A 20,000-nucleotide genomic window follows, 5' to 3' on the forward strand; every position below is an offset into this window, starting at 1 on the left:
TATATATTTACGGTAGGACATTTACTAAATATCTTCATGGAACATGATCTTAATATCCTCATGATTTTTGGCATAAAAGAAAAATGGATAATTTTGACCCATACGATGTATAGTTGGCTATTGCCACAGATATACCCGTGCGGCTCCAGACTGCTAAATGAATGAATACATTCAAAATTGAATATTTAACTAAATAAATAAATAAATTGATATCATCATTCAAAATTATAGCTATAAATAGTGTGGAAATGTTTATTTGCATGCACAAGCCCCCAAAGCACTTGTACCGGAGTAACTGAGCCTTGTTTGTTCAATACGAGTCAGGTTGAGTGAGGACTCTATACGTGTCGTAAAGGAAAATCAATAGGCAGTGTAACCTTGGACATGTAATGCAATGAAGCGCTCCGTCACTGAAGCTCAGCCCCTGAAACACAACCACGGGAAAACAGTTTTCCATTCGAGATTTCCTTGAGGAATAATCCTTGAAGATTTACTCACAGCAACACTTATTAGTTTTGATCCACTGAGAAGGAAATTGCCTTAACAGCTTTTTACCCACTCTCTCCTCTGTATATAAGTGTGTGTGTGTGTGTGTGTGTGTGTGTGTGTGTGTGTGTGTGTGTGTGTGTGTGTTATTAAGAGGAGAGCAGCGCACTTCAGTTGCAGGAACGTATGGACTCTTATTTGTGCCTGTGAAGTAAGTTAATGGTTGGATCACAGTTAAAGCTACAATATGTAGTTTTTTTCACCGCTAGGGGTCGCTAACCTCTTACAATTATGTATGAGTCTGTATGAGACTAGCAGTAAGCTAGATCAACATTATAATAACATACTGTTGAGCTATATAACATTGATTAGTCTAACTTGTCTAATAAAGCTCATGTAAGAGCGGCGTCTCTGTGGAGTCGAAGTTAGTCGCGGACGCTAGCTCTCGGCGTCTCGAAAACGCCACGCTGATATTGATCCTCGTTTTATTTCTCCTTTTGTCCCAAAGTCTGCTTGCCATGGTCCATAATGTTTGAACGAAACAACAATTGACGCTTGACTTTGCATGACGCAGTTGTCCAGGTATGTCGCCATGGTTATTATGGCAGTAGGCCTACTACCCATACTGTCTATGGTACTACTGAGTACTACGAGCGGAAACCAGGGATAACTCGGATATTACGACATTGACAGGACACATTTTTTTCCGGGACGGACCATTATTTGAAATTGGAATTTTTCTGAATTTCTTGGGATTGTCCATTGGGATTTTTAATGACCACAGAGAGTCAGGACCTCGGTTTAACGTCTCATCCGAAGGACGGCGCTCTTTGGCGCACTACACTGGGGCGTTAGGACCCACACAGACCACAGGGTGAGCGCCCCCTGCTGGCCTCACTGACACCCCTACCAGCAGCAACCTGGCTTTCCCAGGAGTCTCCCATCCAGGTACTAACCAGCTCAGCCCCGCTTAGCTTCAGTGGGCAACCAGTCTTGGGCTAAAGGGTGATATGGCTGCTGGCCAATCCGAAACTTGCGACCATAGTTGCTAACGATGCCTTGGGGATACAAACCCCTGCCCGGTCAATGTGAAATTAAGTCCGACAGATCATCCAAAAATATTTTAAATGATATTCGGGTCGCGGTCGGTCGGGTCGTTTGAAATAAAGATGCCAATTAAACCTTTATAATTTATATAGTACTAGACACAATTTTCTATGAAATACATAGGCCTACGCTTTATTGTCTGAATAACTGGCGCGAAGACGCGCACAAGCTCAGAGATAAAAGTGGGAAATCCTTATTTACCTTTTGAATGTTAAGCGCGTTATTAACTTTTGAATAAAAGCTGACGCGGGACAAAATGCCCGATTTCCCAACACGCTGAACTGAGCAATGCCATTGTGCCATTTTAATAGGCTACTTTTAAACGCATATAGCTCAGTAATGTCAGTTTTATGTATTTGCTGAGAGGGGGCGGGGGGGATTTTTGTTGGGAAAGTCGGGGGAGAGACGCACACGTCGATTAGACTGGATAAACACATGCAGCATCTTAATTGTTAAGAAAATGAAACGAAACAAATTAATAAATAAATCATAACACTAGGCGATATCATACAGCATTCAGAAAAATATTGCGCCCGCACCAGTTCCTGCGTCTATGGCCCAATGACGCTACGATGAGCATTTACTCGCTACTTTTAAAAAATGCGGGTCAGGAAACGGGTCGGGTACAATATTTTCTTTCTTTCTTTTTTTTGCGGTCCGAGTTGCGGGCGAGTTAGTTGAAAACGTTGGTCGGGTGCGGGTTGTTTATACATTGACCCGCGCATCACTGCCCACCACACACCAGCTTACTGGTGGAGAGGAGACGGTGATAAAGCCAATCAGTATATGCAGGGCTCTACGCTAACTTTTTTCCCAAGGAGTACATGTGCTCCTAAATGAAAAAATTTAGGAGCACACAAAGAAATTTAGGAGCACAGTACAAAAAAGTTAACCGCCTTTTAGCCACACTCCTAAAAATATCTTCTTTTGTGTTCAGCACAAGAAATACATTAATACAGGTATTTAACAACATTAGAGTGAGAGTAAATAATGACAGAATTTTTATTTTTGGGTAACTGTCCCTTTAAGGACAAGCGGCAGCATGTTTACTATTAGGGCTACTGTCACTTTAAGATCTGCGCGCAACGAGTCTACACGCATTTTACAACCAGATGTTTTTCTTATTTTTTTTCTACTGTTCTTTCACTTTAGACATAACCAACTTTGTTTATGTACACCTTGTGTGTATTTGACAGTATTAGCGCAATACGACTCGAAAGATAACTTAGTCCAGTATCTCTGTTAACAGGCTTTTAGTGCATGTGCGCGTCGGGTGTATTGCGCTCGTTAGAACAGCGCATCAGCAGCAAATGACATGTTTAACCGGGAAGGCTTTAAAGCACATGCAAATAATAAATTTTTATGAACTACAGTGTCCCGTTCCTCTGCATTTCATGTGGATATACGTCGCGCTGTACAGCATGTTGAGACGGAGGCGCCAGAACTGCAAACTGATAGAATGAACGATCCTACGATATTTCTTCAAAAGCAGATCGTGGAGACATTTATCATCCACGATCAAGAGACATCGCACACCCCTACTTCAAGTTCTAATCAGCAACAAACCTTTAACTTAATAAACAGTTGTTTGTGCCATGTAGAGGATGACACATCACCTAATAGTTTTAGTTTTTTTATTTAACATCACCTAACCGCGCGTTTCGCAAAATATGTGACATCACCTGTATGCGGCGATCTGATCTCACTGACCGACAGCCGTTGTTTTTTATTAGTAATGGGGAGGAAAATAAATATATTCATGCATACTTTTTGGAGTCAAAATTCTTTGGACAAAGCTTGAACAAAATTTAATACCTCATAAAATCGGGATTAAGACTTTTTAATACCTTTTAAGGGCCTTAATTTTCCTAAAATGGATTTATCAACTTTTAATACTTTTTAAGACCCTGCGGACACCTTGTTCCATATCCCCCTCACCTGATTCCTTTCTCCTCATCTCTTTTTCGCTTAAAATAAAAACTTACACTCTAAAAAATGCTGGGTTGTTTCAACCCAATTTTGGGTAAAATATGGACAAACCCAGCCGTTGGGTTAAAAATGTAATGTTAAAATTTAACCCAACGGCTGGGTTTGTCCATATTTTACCCAAAATTGGGTTGAAACAACCCAGCATTTTTTATTTTTAACTATTGTACCAATATTTTCTTTCCAGTTTTTACCTCACTTGACTCTCTCACTTAAAATCCAGCAGTTCCCGCTCATTCCCACACTATTTCAGTGATCGGCTCATTGGTAGCGAATCGTCGCTCTCATTTGCATAAAGTTAAGCGCCTCATCATGCTATTTTCACACATACTGTCTATGTGTTCACATCGCGCAGTCGCGACGCTGTCACGTCCTCTTGCTCTTTTATATACTGTCTATGTTGCTCAGTTCCATGTGAAATCAATGGGATGCTTTGCTTCATCACGCTGTTGTTCAGTGTATTGAGAACAGCCCGTCACTCGCACACTGTGCTCGTAAATTATTTTTCAAGTTCGCACATAACTATTTTTAGGCGCAAATGCGAGTGAAACACTCGCACTGTAGAGCCCTGATATGGGGATGATGAGGAGGCCATGATGGACAGAGGCCACTGGGCATATTTTGGCCAGGACACCGGGGTTACACCCCTACTCTTTTCCGAAGGACATCCTGGGATTTTTAATGACCATGAGAGTCAGGGCATCGGTTTAACGTCTCATCTGAAGAACGGTGCTCACCCCTGCCCGGCCAATGTGAAATTAAGTCCGACTATATGGGAGAATCCGATTCATGTTTTGAAGCATGTCGAAATCTGTATCTTTTTTTCTTGAAAGCAGTTTTGCTACTGCTTGGATTGGATTTATTCAACTTTAAAGGCTGGGAATAAGGCAACATCAAACTCTTTCTCACTGGATCATGATGAGAGAGATTTAACAAAGTTGACCAAGTTAACCAAGCTAATAGGTTAACGTAGAGTTGACCGTTTGAAGCAACGCAGCGTAACCCAATTAGAGCTCGAATAAGATTAGCATAACGCGAGCGCATCAGGATGCCGATAACAAAATCAGCTCTCAGAAAAACACTCTCAACAACGTCTCAAACTCAACAAAGTCAAAGGCAGTTCAAGTTGCTGCGAGAGAAACATCAAAAGTAGGAGCTTCAATGAAACGCCATTATGTTCCCTGAGCCATATAATTTTCCTCTGGCATTATATATTTAGTATGTAGTTAGAGCTGAAGGTAAAGCTTGAAGGTCAGTGCAGTCACTGGAGCAGTGTGATATCTAGACTGTAGATAGGCCATTAAAACACGTCCTTTGGCAATGTAACCTTTATGGCTCCTGTGGAGGTGAGGAAAACATGCGACCTGCCGTTTCCAAGAACACGTTTCTCTGTCTGTGTGAATGTGGCTGAACTACACGACTCGGAAACACAACAAAATCAGATTTTCACTTCTTTCATTAGCAGTGGGATCCACATAAACTGAGCTTTTCGTAACTTTATGATGCGCGGATGAGTGATTTTAATGCAGGCCGTGTCTGTGAGACTATACAGTCAAACCTAAATGTATTCAGACACTTCAACATTTCTCACATTATCACAGTTTATTCGCTATAGTTTAGAAAATGGTATTAAAATATGACAAGTTGATATTTGACTGTTTTTTTTGTCCATCCTTCTGTTAGACTGTCTCACACATGAATTATGTTGAATATCTGTCAGCTGGTAAATTTAACTACACAATTAGATAATACCAGTTTAGCTCAACCCGTGACCAAGCAATGCTTCATTGTGTTCAGTGTGTGTGTAAAAAGAGCATTAGCAATTAAAGACAACACACGGTAACACTTTACAATAAGGTTCATTAGTTAACATTAGTTAACTACATTAGTTAACGTTAACTAATAATGAACTGCACTTATACAGCATTTATTCATCTTTGTTAATGTTAATTTCGACATTTACTAATACTTTATTAAAATCTTGTTAACATGAGTTAATGCACTGTGAAATAACATGAACAAACAATGAACAGCTTTATTCATATTAACTAACATTAACAAAGATTCATAAATACTGTAACAAATGTATTGTTCATGTTAGTTAATACATTAAATAATGTTTAATAAATGAACCTTATTGTAAAGTGTTACCCAACACACTGATAACACTTTACTTGAAGGGGTGTGCATGAGACTGACATAACACACGTCATTAATATGAAGGAGGTTTTATGTATGTTTATGACAACTGTCATTAAGTGTCATTCGCTCAATTATGACATTTTTAATGCAAATATGACATTGTTTGAGATCTCTTTGTGAAGACAACTTGACATAAACCAATACACCAGTCAGTGTCTTGGTCATGACAACTTGACATTACAAACACAACGTAGGTTGTCATAAATATGTCATAAACATGACATAGCAGATTAATTATGTAATGAGGTAAATGTGATGTACTTATTGAGATAGCCATAACATGTCTGAGCTATGATGTGTCATTGGTCTGGGGTAAAGGTGTAAGCTGCCTAGTAACTCAATTGTTTTGAGCATTTTTTTTTTTTATTGTTTGTTTTTGTCTTTTTTTGTGTGTGTTTTTTTCTGTTGTATTATGTTTATGTGTATTTGGACCCTCTTGAAAATGAGATTTTGCATCTCAAGGGGCTATCCATTAATAAATTGAAATTGAAATTGAAATGATCAAACTTAAGAAACCACTTAGCATTATGGGTTAACATTGCATTAAAGTGTCATGTGGTTGGTTTTGACATTGGCTGTCATGAATATTTTTCTTGACCTCAACTACAGTGGTACAAACTGAATTTGTCATTAAAATGTTATAATGGCCTCATGACAGCCAATGTCAAAACAAACCACCTGACAGTTTAATGTAATGTTAATCCATAAAATGATTATGAAGGTGTCATGTCAGTCTTATGCACACCTCTTCAAGTAAAGTGTTACCAAAACACTCGATACAATAATTTGTTAAATTTTTATACATTTTACTGGTAGTCACTGTATGAATAATTTTTGTGTATAATATGTCACAGTTTACTTTATTTTTCTCTCCTCACTTACATAAATGAACTATAGTGTCCTGCACACACTAGTAAAACAATATATTACTATTATATCTGGTCTGGTGTCTGAATCATTTTTGGTTTGACTGTATATAGCGTGTCTATGACAGGTACTGTTCTGAGGACCCCGGGTAGAAAAGTGTGATATTGGTGTAAAATAAAAAGCTATTTTTGGCTGTCGAGAATGGAAGTGTGTGTGAGCTGAGATCTGCTTCTTTGACTGAAAAGGTTAAATACAAAAATAGATCTCTCAGATCTAGTTCTGGTGCAGTCTTTGATATTTCTCCCTTAAAACATTTTTTAATCATGCTTTGGAGGAAGTTTGGGGTTGCTTGAAGACTCACTAAAGTTGAATTTTGATAAATACAGTTAAAACAGTAATATTGTGAACTATTTGTACAATTTAAAATACTGTTTTCTTGTATATACGGTACATATCAACCTATAATTTGAGAAACTTGTTTAGATTTTTGGCTTTTTTTTTCTTTTCTTTTTTGCATTTTTAGAGTCCTCTAGGTTTTGAAAATAGATATTTTATTTTAAAAAATATGAATAATTAAATTTTGAACATTGTACATTTTCATAAACTCAAACATCTATAACTTTTTTTCTGTTTAACTTTCTTAATTTATTTCACTTCTACAAAAATCTGCCAAATGTCTTCTTTAAAACAAGACCAATCTTACATCTATGTCTAAGTTCGGAATGTGCATTTTCATGTTTATAAAAAAAAGGGGGGTGCCGCTTAAGGGGTTAAACGTACCAATTCGACTCGAAAACAAATACTCTTGATATATGTAATCCAAATAAAAGGTGCATTTCTTTCTATAGGCGTTCACTATTCTGCGGAGATGACGAGTCGGCAACGTCAACTTCATATTCGTCGGACTCAATTCTTTATCTCACAATCCAATCAATTACTGATGGATAAAATCAAGGTTTTTTATCATTAATCATCCTTCTTCCCTTTGAAATGCACCACATTACGAAACTCTTATGTTGACTTTATGACTATTTTTTGCTGAGGAGTCTTGGTTCTGCTCTATTTCCCTCACCTCCATGTTGAAAGAGTGTAGCACTTTAACAACATGTAGATGTTCACACAATCTCGCAGCAACGGAAAGCCATTAAACGGACCATATTTTCTCAATTCTCCTCCACTTTTAAGTCTGTGGAGCCGTTAACAGGGTCCACTACTGGGACGTCTTCCAACAAAAACCTCTTCTCACATATCTGGGTTCCCCAAAGGATTGGCCTTGGCCAATGCAAACACCCAAAAAAGCATTTCAACAGAAACCCGGGCCTCTCAACACACGATAGACAACAATGTCATCTAATCTGGGCAAAAGGGCTTCATAACTAGGAAGGGTGTTGAAACACAACCCTTAAAAAAAAAAGTCTGGCTCTGTCCCAAAGACTACGTGGGCAGAGATTCTGTAGGCCGTTCTGAAAGGTGATTTTAAGGCAGCATCACGTGTGTTCTGTACACTGAAGGCGTTCCCACAACACATATGTAACATATATCAGGGTCTCCCGCAGAAAATGTGTTAGTTAAGGGTTTTTTTTTTTCCTGTACCTCCATGAAATACCTTTAAGTTAGCCTACGTGTCGCCAGCATACACATCAGCATAAATGCTCCTGATAAATTATTTGTTATTATACTACAGGGCCGTTGAATGCTTGAATCTGATTGGTTGACGGACGTTCTACGGGAACCGCACGGCTAAAGTAGTTCCGGCAGGTCTTAACCGCATTACAGCTCCATATCACTGCGCGTAGTTCACTGTAATAACGGAAAATAGGATACAATTCATAACAAGAAAAACGGCAGCCCCATGCGCTTGATCTGCGATGTTCAATGTCTAACTTAATATAAAATTAAACTGAATATTTAAATAAATTGAACTGCTGCACCGGTTTTCGTAATTATTGCAGATAATATAACAAATAAATAATTATTGATAGGCCTATACTTGTTAAAAGGGCTTTATGTTTCATTTATTAGGCTAGTCTACTGTCACTAATAGTAAAACATAATGAACAAATTAATTAAAACGAATTGAATTAATAAATAAATAAACAATATTGACACACATGCTTCTCTCTCTCTCACTCTCTCATAACTGCATTAATAACTGACACACTTACTGTAAGGCCAGTTATGAATGTAATTTGATACTTATTATGACTGATCATGCGCGCGTGTTCAGCGCGTTCAGTGTGTTCACAGCGGTGTTTAAAATCTGCTGCATTCACAGTCAGAGAATGTGTCCGTCGTTAAGTGTGTGTCAGCGGCTCAAACCTCCGCTAACTCTACAATGACGTTCTGGAATTAGCAACGGATGGGTTTAGATGCGCAAGGAATTAGTCCTACATACAAGAGCGTTTTAGTGACAAAAACTTTACAAATGTTTTGAAATACATCATCTGAACAATATTTCGAGGTGTGGTAACTGTAGTATAAGCGGAATAATTGACTTCAGGCTGTTGAATTATTAGAAAAATAATGCACACCCGAGGAGTAACTCCGCTTCGCGTCGTGACCGCATCACCACCTCGGGTGTGCATTATTTTTCTAATAATTCAACGGCCTGTCGTCAATTATTCCTTACTTAAAGCATTAACATTCACAATCCACTGTTAATTTAAAATAAAAGCAAGCAGGCTGCGTGTATGGTTTGCCATGACTGAATGCGCGCTCCCTTAATAATTCTTAAAAAGCTGACATCAGTTCATCGCGATCTCATACATCTGTTATTATCAATGAAGCAGACTGCATAATGAATCTTTCATAATATCTTTTATAATCAGAGGATTTCCCAGCATGCAGAATTCAGCACTGAACAAAAAGTCAGTTTTGAGCGGTGAGGGGAGTCTATCTTAAATGCTTCTGATTGGCCATTGCGTTGTTTTAGTTGTTCTTGTTGCTTTTTTCTGCAACAATTTATTAGTTTTTATATGTTTTATTCATAGATATTTCTATTTAATCGTTTTATTCTCCCACAGCCCGCACACACATAGTGAGTGCATTACCGCCCGCGCCCGCGCTCGCACTCGGCCATCAAATCTTGTCCCGCGCCGCACATCTCTAGATCACGGGTCCGGCCCGAGTATAGCGGCGGGAAATATCGGGCTCGGGCAGAGAATCTAAGCTCTAAACAGGACAGAGTAACACAGCGGATATCGCTCATATACATTTTTTTGACGACGTAGTTAAGGCGGCAGGCGTGTGTTGCTTAGGCGGCCACCTTACCAAAGTGCTGCAAGAAACCCTGAATATACACACACACTCTTTAAGTGCCAAGCCAAAATATTTATGAATGCACCGATATGAACATTTTGGCCGATGCCGATAACCGATAATTATTTATGTTTGAAAGCCGATCACCGATATATCTATATCCAAAATCCAAAAAAATTGAGAGCCTCATTACAAAAACAAAAGTCTCATCATTAAAAGCCACGTCCCAAGCACACAATTATAATGATGTTCTCATTATCATTTTATGAAGCCGATATGACATGTTGCAGTTTACTGTATTTTCCTTTTTTGAAGTTATCCCAATCATATTTCAAGCAATTCAAAACCATCATGTTGAACAGTGCGCATCTGAAGTGTCTCAGCTGAAGGAAATAATCCATTATTTATAATTTGTAATATTTTTTAAATATTTTTATAATATTTAATGAATTAATTTAATGTAATATATCGGCCGATACCGATATGATGGATGATGCATCGTGCATCCCTAAAAATATTTAGTGGTATTTTAATTGTCAAAATTTTAATCATAAATCACTGGTCAGGTAGGCCTAATTAGCAGGGGGGGGAATTCTTCATGCCTTAAAATAGCTTGAATGTAACTCGACACCCATGCCTCATTTAGGATACACGGTTCCATGAATATGCAAATGAGCCCCGCCTCCACTCACTCACTCACTCAGAGATCCACTGGTTGACGATCACACGTTGATCTGATTGGTTACAAGGTAGTTTTTGACGTCAGAAACACCAGCGATTTCTTTGGTTCACTGCAGTTTTAAGCAGAAAATACTCAGCAATGCTGTCCACTTATGAACTTACACATGGTAAGCGTATTAAAAACAACACATAGACACATAAACAACATTAAAAACTGGATTTTCATCACAGGGGGACTTTAAGACAATTAAAAACTTAGTGTTTAGCCATTTTGGCTTGGCCCTTTTTTTGCCCAGTGTGTGTGTGTGTGTGTGTGTGTGTGTGTGTGTGTGTGTGTGTGTGTGTGTGTGTGTGTGTGTGTACACATTCAGTTCTTAAAAGTATAAATAAATAATATTTAGACCAATCTACCTTATAAAACCTAATAATTGTGTGTGCTGTGCATATGTAACGTTTTACAAAAGGAAGGTTCAAATCAGTTAAGTTGTTGCATTACACGTCAACAGTCGACAGGAAGTCAACAAGTCATCATTTTGTAATCTTTTCTGAACTTTCCAGAGTGACTCACGTATAAACGTACCGTGTATTCATGGCATGCAAGGCTGTGGCAAAACCTGTGGCATATAATTGCAAGTGAAGCATTATCATCTAGCGGTGTCTTGTGTTATCATCATGAGTGTGCGCGCGTGGCTGACACACGACATGGTTTCTATTCGAGGACAGGTGCCGTTAAACCGCACCGACTTCCTGACATGAAGAATACAAGCTTTCTGAAACCACAGTACATCCCTGACTGCTCAAAACAACCCTGTTGATTAACACTTTTCTCTGAAATACACTTAATTTTAAATGCATTTATGATCACTTACAATACATTCTTTATTTATATTCGCGGGTCAGAAATTAAACCTTAATCTTTATCACTTGAAGTGTGTCAGACCGGATGTCCAAATCAAGTCACCAACTTTTGGTCTGTTTTTTTTCTTCTTTTCTATAAACATCCGTTAAAATTAAATTTCTTAATTTCCCCCATAGTAAATAACTGGGAATACATCTTCAGTATACATTGCTCAATGTATCTATATCTACATAAATTATGATTTTAATTATTCAGCTTTTATCCATAAACATCCTTTAGAACAACATTTTCAAAAGTTGTGTGTTTCAACATTTTAAGATATGTAACTAAATATGCAACTTATTTACAGAATGCTGCTCTGATATATCTACGCAAATGTCCAAGAAAAAAAAAAATAGTAGGGATGCACGACATATCGGCCACCATATCGGTAGGCCAATATATGTTCATTTTTAATGTTATCGTTATCGGACCGATAAGAAAATTTGGCCGACATATTAAAACTGATAAATAATGGATTATTTCCTTCAGCTGAGACACTTCAGATGCGCACTGTTCACAATTATGTTTTTGAATTGCTTGAAATATGATTGGGAATGTAAATTTGGAATACAACGCACGTCTCAAGTCAATTTTAAGTGTGACTTCGTTGCATTTTTAAACTGTTTTTTTCTTTTCAGGGTTTACAGGTGAAGACAGACTATATTCCCTTGCTGCAATCACTGGCTTCATTTGGATGGAGACTCACTTGTGTGCTGCCTACACCCATCATCAAGATTAACAGGTAGAAACTCCTAGCTAAAATAATTGGGGTGGTATAATGCCCTTTTCACAAGATGTAAAATAAGTCTCTGATGTCCCCAGAGTGTGTGTGTGAAGTTTTAGCTCAAAATACCCCACAGATATTTTTATATATCATGTTAAAATTGTCACTTTTTGAGGGTGAGCAAAAACACACCGTTTTGTGTCTGTCCCTTTAAATGCAAATGAGCTGCTGCTCCCGGCACAGGGGGCGGAGCTTCAAGAGCTTATGTTCCGAAATTTAAAAAAAACTTTTAGGCTTTTATGTTCAAACTGGAGTCAGACGATGATGGAGAGACTCAAGAAGAAGTGACAACATGTAGAAGAACAGGACATTTCTGAATGGTTAGTTGATGAATTTATAAAGCTTATGTGTAGTTATCTTCTAGTCATTGATTAGCATATTCTGTCATGATAATCTATAAATCCTGTTCCGGGGGCGGGGTTTATGTACATTTTAGGGTTGGTGATGTCACTAACCCGGGAGGAAGCTCGTGTAGGCTAGTTCCTACCAGCCGTTTGTTGTAGTCCTTAAAAAGCGATTTCTTTCAAAGCAAATATCTCCCTTTGCTCTGAACTTTGAGCGTTGCAACTAGTAATGGGCGATATAAACGATATGCGATATAAACGATACAAAATTAGCCTACGATAGAGATTTTAATTATATTGCACTATCGCGATAATGCATGTTGATGACACAATCTACCCGCAAAATTTAGAGCCACGAGCTGCAACCGGCTGAAGCGCATCATATTCGTCGTCATCTTGAGTAAACATGGCCGACAGCGAAACGGAGGAGCTGGTGAAAAAGATCGGTGCAACATCCATTATTTGGACTTGGTTCGGATTTAAGCCGTCCGACGAGCAGCAGCAAACTATACAGAGTGTGTGGGGCAACAGTTCGGGGTAACACACACGACTAATCTGTTCTACCACCTCAACACGAAACATGTCACTGAATACCAGCGCGTATTCACAAAATAGTGGTGTAAACACAACATCTCTGTGTGTGCCGGATGTTAAGATTCGTTGCTTTTTAACTGAGAAGACATCCGTTTTTCTGCTCTTTGCATCTTTTGTGTCCTTTAAAAAAATAGCCAAACTAAAACTACATTTGATTTGGAGTGCCTTCTGCACTGTTCTGCACTTTTTACTGTCTATCTATGGCACTACTGTAAATAAACTTTTATACTTGAAGCATTTTCTTTAGTTGACGTATAACAGGAGAAACTCGAAAAATTTGAATATCATGCAAAAGTGAAACTAATATATTATATAGACTCATTACATGCAAAGTGAGATATTACAAGGCTTTATTTTTTATAATTTTGATGATTATGGCTTACAGCTTATGAAAACCTTTTCACAATATTCTAATTTTGAATTTGGGGTTTCATAAGCTTCTAGCCATAATATAAACATTAGGGCTACTGAAAGTCTAGTGTACTTGAATTTTATTTATCTGCAACATTATGTTGTATAATTACAGTTTTGCACAATAAATGTTCTCAAAACTACATACACTGTTTCTTTCTTTCTTTAAAAAAAAACATTTAGCAGTTGTTTGGCTTTCCTTAGTGTCTGTGTAACCTGTTCTGAAATGGTTTTATTATAATTTATATATCGTGATATATATCGTTATCGCAAGAGGCTGCAATGTATATCGCAATATGGATTTTAGGCCATATCACCCATCCCTAGTTGCAACTTTGCAGATGTTGTTTATGATCAAACAGCAACATTACACACTAACTACAGTTAGAAAAGTCAAATCATAATCAACCACCCCTTTAAAATTCATTATTACTTAACTTCCAGTTTCATTACAGATTCTGAAACTGATTCTGAAAGTTTTGTGAGCAATATCAGCTTAAAAAGCTGTAAGGATGCATACTATGAGAGTGTACTGCATGGAATTATTGGCATACTATTTTCAACATACTAGGATTTGGAACAACACACTAATCCTAATCTCACAACTATAGTACATGAGATTAGGATTAGTGTGTTGGTGTGTATGCAAATTAATGACTCGCTTATTAAGAATTTTTAAAAGCATCACTTCGTATTTATTTACCATCATTGCATGTTTCCCTATTGAACACTTTTTAAGTGAAGTTATGAAGTTATTCATAAAGGTAAAAAAAATGCACTGGAAAATTAATTTAAGGTGCACATTTTTCCCGTAATGGAAAAGCTAGGCAATGACTGCAGTCTAAAGCTGCGTTTCCACCGCAGTAACTTTCCCCAGGAGCGAGGGACTTTGGGCTGGTACTCCGTGTGTTCACAGGAATCAGGGTTTAAGTGAAGTTCCGGGTAAATATTCCACGCAACTTAATATTACTCCTTGTAATTATATATGGTTTTCAAAAATGAAAACTGCTGCGTCTGTGTAGATGAGAGAAGCAAAGTGTGTGTGTTGTTCACACGCTACATAATGGCCAAGCACGCGCCCTTAAAAGAGCATATGACTAACACGCCGCTGTCTTTAGACTCGGTTTCTCCTGGTCAGTGGCGGAGTTGTTTTCTGAAACTGCAGAATATCATCAGGGAACGTTTGCGCCGGAACACACTCCTCTTTTCACTGAACCGCCCCGCGAGCGCAAGTTCATTCCCTAATTTACCGACGTGCGTCTGTGGAGGGAAGAGTCCGCTGTGCGCGGGTGCAGAATAGGAATGATACATGTGGCGGTGTACAAAGTCCATTGCGCTGGGTGCAAGATAGGGCCCGCTGCATTTACACTGCAAGTCTTGATGCCCAATTCCGATTTGCTGACTATATCAGATTTTTTGGACGTCTTTTAAAAGTGACCCGTATCCGATATTTGCATTTACACTATAGAGACAGAGCGTATTTAGGCCACGCCCACACCCAGGGGGAAAACAATCCAACCGTCTCCATTGACTCTGCATTGTGAGAGGCTCCTCCTCCTCGTCATTTCTTGCTTCTAACTAAAGACAGAAAAATGCCTAAAAGCTGCTGTGTGACGAGCTGTACAGCAAACAAGCTAAGAAACACAGAAATACGTTTTTATAAGCTGTCGACAACAAAAAACGAGTGTTTAAGGACTTTACAGTGGATCAGGCAGTTGAGACGGAGCGTAACGTGTCTCATTACTCTGAGAACTAGCGTACGCCCGCTGGAGGAGAACGTCATCGGCAACACAGGATCGCTTATCTTACATAATATATAATATCTTATATAATATATAAAACTGACATGTGAATATTTGACTCGCCAGTGACCAAATGTTTAACTCACTGCACACGTAAAGTGTGTTTTTAGTGCACACTGAGTGTCAGGATCCCACAATTTACCCATTCGTTCCAGCCTGTGTCCACTTTTAAGTCCTTAAACACTCGTTTTTTGGGGTCGACAGCTTATAAACACTTATTTCTGTGTTTCTTAACTTGTTTGCTGGACACCTCGTCACACAGCAGCTTTTAGCCATTTTTCTGTCTTTAGTTAGAAGCAAGAAATGACAAGGAGGAGGAGCCTCTCGCAATGCAGAGTCAATGGAGACGGTTGGATTGTTTTCCCCCCCGGTGGGCGTGGTCTTCAGATTATGACGCGTTACTCTCTGTCTCTATAGCTACCGAAACAACTCAATTTAGACGTTCTGACCTGGAAAATTAAGTAAAACAGCGCGATATGTCAAGTAATAAAAATTACATTCTGATTAATTTCGGGTGGGGGGTGGATATGATAAATCATTATTAACGAAAATATTAACTACATTCTCTAAAATATGAGCATGTTCCATTCCAGTTTAAGTTTCAAGGGAAAGCCTGTTTATGCCATTAAGAAAATTAAATTCTGTCAAATAAATTTTGTTTTAAAGAAATGTTCATTTAAAAGCAGCGCTCATTCATCAGTGTATTTAAAAAAGTTGCTCAAAAAGTTGCCCTGTGTATTATCACCTTTACAGATTATTAACTAAAAAAAATATGTTTTAGGGTTTAGTTAGCTACCCTTTAATGGAAAAGGTATGACTGCAGTCTAAGTGGTAGAGAAGGGGTACGCAGAAGGATCGTAAACCACTCTAAAAAGTTTGGGAACCACTGGGTTAGGGCATCCAGAGGTATAAACACCCACTACGAGCAACCATACAGTGACTAGACGACCACCAAATAAAACCACTGTCAGTGTGTGAACTGTAGAGGAAGGAACCAAAGTAATCGATTGAGTTTGTGTAAACACCACATGGGGCGTCATTTCCAACATCAAGTAAGAACAGTTGTAGAACCCACACAGAGTAACGGTGTCAAAGTGCTCGGGGGATAAAGACCTCTCAGACCTCATCGAGTCAGAACATGACCGTTTGCTCGCCGTAATGAAATGTCAATACAAGCTAACTGATGATTCCTGCTATAGCAAGCGGAGGCTTCCGGCGATGTCGAACTGAAGTTCACCGTGTAATCTCCATCTGTCATATACGATCCCGCGCTGGCCTTTCTCTCACACGTCAGCTTTCCATCCCTGCTGATTAATTACGGGACTATTTTAAACTTTCACACAAAAAAAGCGACAACGCAGCTATGTGGCTAATTAATCAAAACGCTGTCCCAGATACAACAGAACCGTCACTTTTACACGTCTTGGAAACGGCTGGCCTTGTTTTCCTGGGTGGCGGAAAAACAACATGGGAACATATGAGTAAAACTCACGGTCTTTAAAGGATTAGTTCACTTTTAAAAAAACTTTTGCTGATAATGTACTCACCCCGATGTCATCCAAGATGTCCATGTCTTTCTTTCTTCAGTGGAAAAGAAATGAAGGTTTTTGATGAACACATTTCTCCATATAATGGACGTCAATGGGCCCCAAACGGGTCAAGGTCCAGATGACAGTGTCAGCGCCGCTTCAACGGGCTTTAAACGACACCAGACGATGAATACGGCTCTTATCTAGCGAAACCATCGTCATTTCAAACATAAATAAACAAGTTTAAGTTTTATAAGCACAAGCGCTCGCCTTGCTCTGTTCTGTGATGCGCGTTCGTGACGTCACGTAATACGCAGTTACGCTGTAAAGGTCACGCTTCTGTGAAAAGTAAAACATTTCTATCCTGACGAAAATTTTCTTTTAGGCTTTTTAATATTCCAACACCAGGATACACACACGAGATGGGCATTTTAACCGATAAACTGACACAAAGACATTTGAATATGTGTGTATGGTCCTCCGTCCGCACATCTGTAAACACTGACTCGTCAAGCGTGACCTTTTCAGCGTAATAATGTGACGTCACGAACGAGCATCACAGAACAGAGCAAGGCGAGCGCTTGTGCTTATAAAACTTAAACTTGTTTATTTATTTTTGAAATGACGATGGTTTCGCTAGATAAGAGCCGTATTCATCGTCTGGTGTCGTTTAAAGCCCGTTGAAGCGGCGCTGACACTGTCATCTGGACCTTGACCCGTTTGGGGCCCATTGACGTCCATTATATGGAGAAATGTGTTCATCAAAAACCTTCATTTCTTTTCGACTGAAGAAAGAAAGACATGGACATCTTGATGACATCGGGGTGAGTAAATTATCAGCAAAAGTTTTTTTAAAAGTGAACTAATCCTTTAATATATGTTTGTCTATATGTGTATTCTACAAGCTAAGCGTCTTATAGCGCTTCATTGGGAAAAGTTGGAGGCACCAAGCATAGCGAGATGGCGTTGGAGAAAATAATGTATATTATCAAAGGCAGATATAGGGCTTTTGAAGATGCTTGGAACCACTTTATGTTTTTGTGACAAGTTACCCCATTGTAAAAACGCAATGAGTGAGCAAACATTTAGGTGAGAAAAATGTAAGAAAATTTTCTTAAAAAAAAAAAAAAAAAGTCTATATCGTAATAAATATCATTATCGCAAATATTCTTGAAATATCGTGATATCATTTTGAGGCTATATCGCCCCGCCTAGGGATGGGACGATTACCGGTTTCACGATAAACCAAGGTAAAATGCACTGACGGTTAGTATTATCGTTTAAAATTTAATTATCATTAAAACCGTGTTTGATTATCGCGATTTTAATAACTCACTGTAAATCCTGTCCAGCCAGCAACAGTCTGACGCAAGCAAGCGCAGCGCGCAATGTTTTTGTTTTTTTATTCGAGAAGGAATGGCGGATGGCAGCGACCGTGTTCGGGAGATTATTTAGCCTTTTAAGTGGACTAAATCTGAGGTGTGGTCATATTTTGGCTTTTACAAAAGTCCTGAGGAAAATTTAATCGAGGATGGTCACCCTGTCTGCAGAACAAAAAGTCGCTGCAATGGAAACACTTCAAATCTGCCGAGTCGTCTTGTGTGACCGTCACACACTGTTGTATAGCGAACCGCAAGGCAAGTTAATGACTTCAATACCAAAACTACGTCTGGGAAATAATTGGGCACGAAATGTTATTTTGAGTTGAAATATTTGATCTCACTCGCTTGAAATAAACGTGAAGCTTCCGCGAAGAAAAGTTTGCAGCAAGCAAGTTTTTTTCTTTTTTCGGTTTATCACGTTTACACTGACCTGTAAATTTTTGCCTGGAGCTGAAGCTTTTCATCGACCTTCTCAAATTATTAATATAACCCTCCAATGCATAGTTAAGGCCTTTTTGGTGACTTCCAGATGATATATAGGGCCCTATCTTGCACCCAGCGCAATTGACTTTGTACACCGACGCATGTATCATTCCTATTTTGCACCCGCGCACAGCGGACTCTTCCCTCCACAGACGCACGCCGGTAAATTAGGGAATGAACTTGCGCTCGCGGGGGCGGTTCAGCGCAGAGAGGAGCGTGTTCCGGCGCAAAACTTCCATGGTGCTATTTTCCAGTTTTAGAAAGCAATTGCGCCATTGACCAGGAAAAAAACAGCCTAAAGACAGCGGCGCGTTGCGCGTTAGTGATATGGTATTTTAAGGGCGCGTGCTTGGCCATAATGTAGCGTGTTAACGCGCATCCACTTTGATTCTCTAATATAAACAGACGCAGCAGTTTTCATACTTGCAAATCATACATTTTTACAAGGAAAAATATTAACACACGAGGGAAATCATTGTTGTGTCCGTGAAGATGTGAAAAAGATCTATCTAGATTTTTTTTTTTTAAATCTAGATTAGGCTACACATTTACCCAAATTATGTTTAACCGAAGCTAATTTGGGTGGGTTTCTCCCATCATCCCCAATGTCACTTCTCTGTGTTTTACGGCCCTGACGAGAACGTCGGTCTCCTCGGCTGTGAACCGCTCCTGGCGTGCGCCGGCAAACCCGCCGTTATAATAGCAATCCACCATGGAACAAGCGCGCCGGCTCTTAAAGGGAATGTGAGAGGACGCTCTGATTGGTTTATTTCACGTTACGCCAAAACCACACCTATGAATAATGAAGCTACTTCAGACCAATCCCTTTTAGATTTGCGCCAAGCGCAAGAGTCGTTTATCCCGCCGGGAAAATAGTAACAGCGCCGGGATCCGCCCACAAAGTTACTTGCGCTTTGCGCTTTGACACTTGCGTTTCAGATCGTTACAATAGGGCCCATAATCTTTCTGTCTTCAAAAATCATCAATTGCCTCCTGTGAAGTGTCTCCTACTGTGACCGCGGCCATAGCGCCCGCCACCGAATGCTGACCGTTTGTCCGAGTGAGTGGAGGGGGCGTGGCTTAGCCATAATCAATTGCACTACTGTTCAAAGATTAGGGTCAGTGTGATCATTCTACTCACAGTCATTTCTATTTAAAATAAATGTTTTACTTTTGAAGTTTC

General features: G+C 39.1%; 1 protein-coding gene and 1 long non-coding RNA gene across 2 annotated transcripts in view; one reads left to right on the plus strand and one right to left on the minus strand.

Moving 5' to 3' along the window:
- The window catches only part of rftn1b (raftlin, lipid raft linker 1b), a 144,189-nt gene that overhangs the window by 115,168 nt on the left and 9,021 nt on the right, over positions 1 to 20,000 (plus strand). Inside the window, exon 7 of the mRNA XM_079625379.1 lies at positions 12,127 to 12,230. Coding sequence (XP_079481505.1) covers positions 12,127 to 12,230 — 104 coding nt within the window. The remainder of the gene's footprint in view (positions 1 to 12,126; positions 12,231 to 20,000) is intronic.
- The window catches only part of LOC307005333, a 60,277-nt gene that overhangs the window by 33,012 nt on the left and 7,265 nt on the right, over positions 1 to 20,000 (minus strand). The gene's annotated exons all lie outside the window — the stretch shown is intronic.

The sequence above is a fragment of the Phoxinus phoxinus genome (genome assembly GCF_949152265.1).
Source record: "Phoxinus phoxinus genome assembly, chromosome: 10".
Classification (NCBI taxonomy): Eukaryota; Metazoa; Chordata; class Actinopteri; order Cypriniformes; family Leuciscidae; genus Phoxinus; species Phoxinus phoxinus.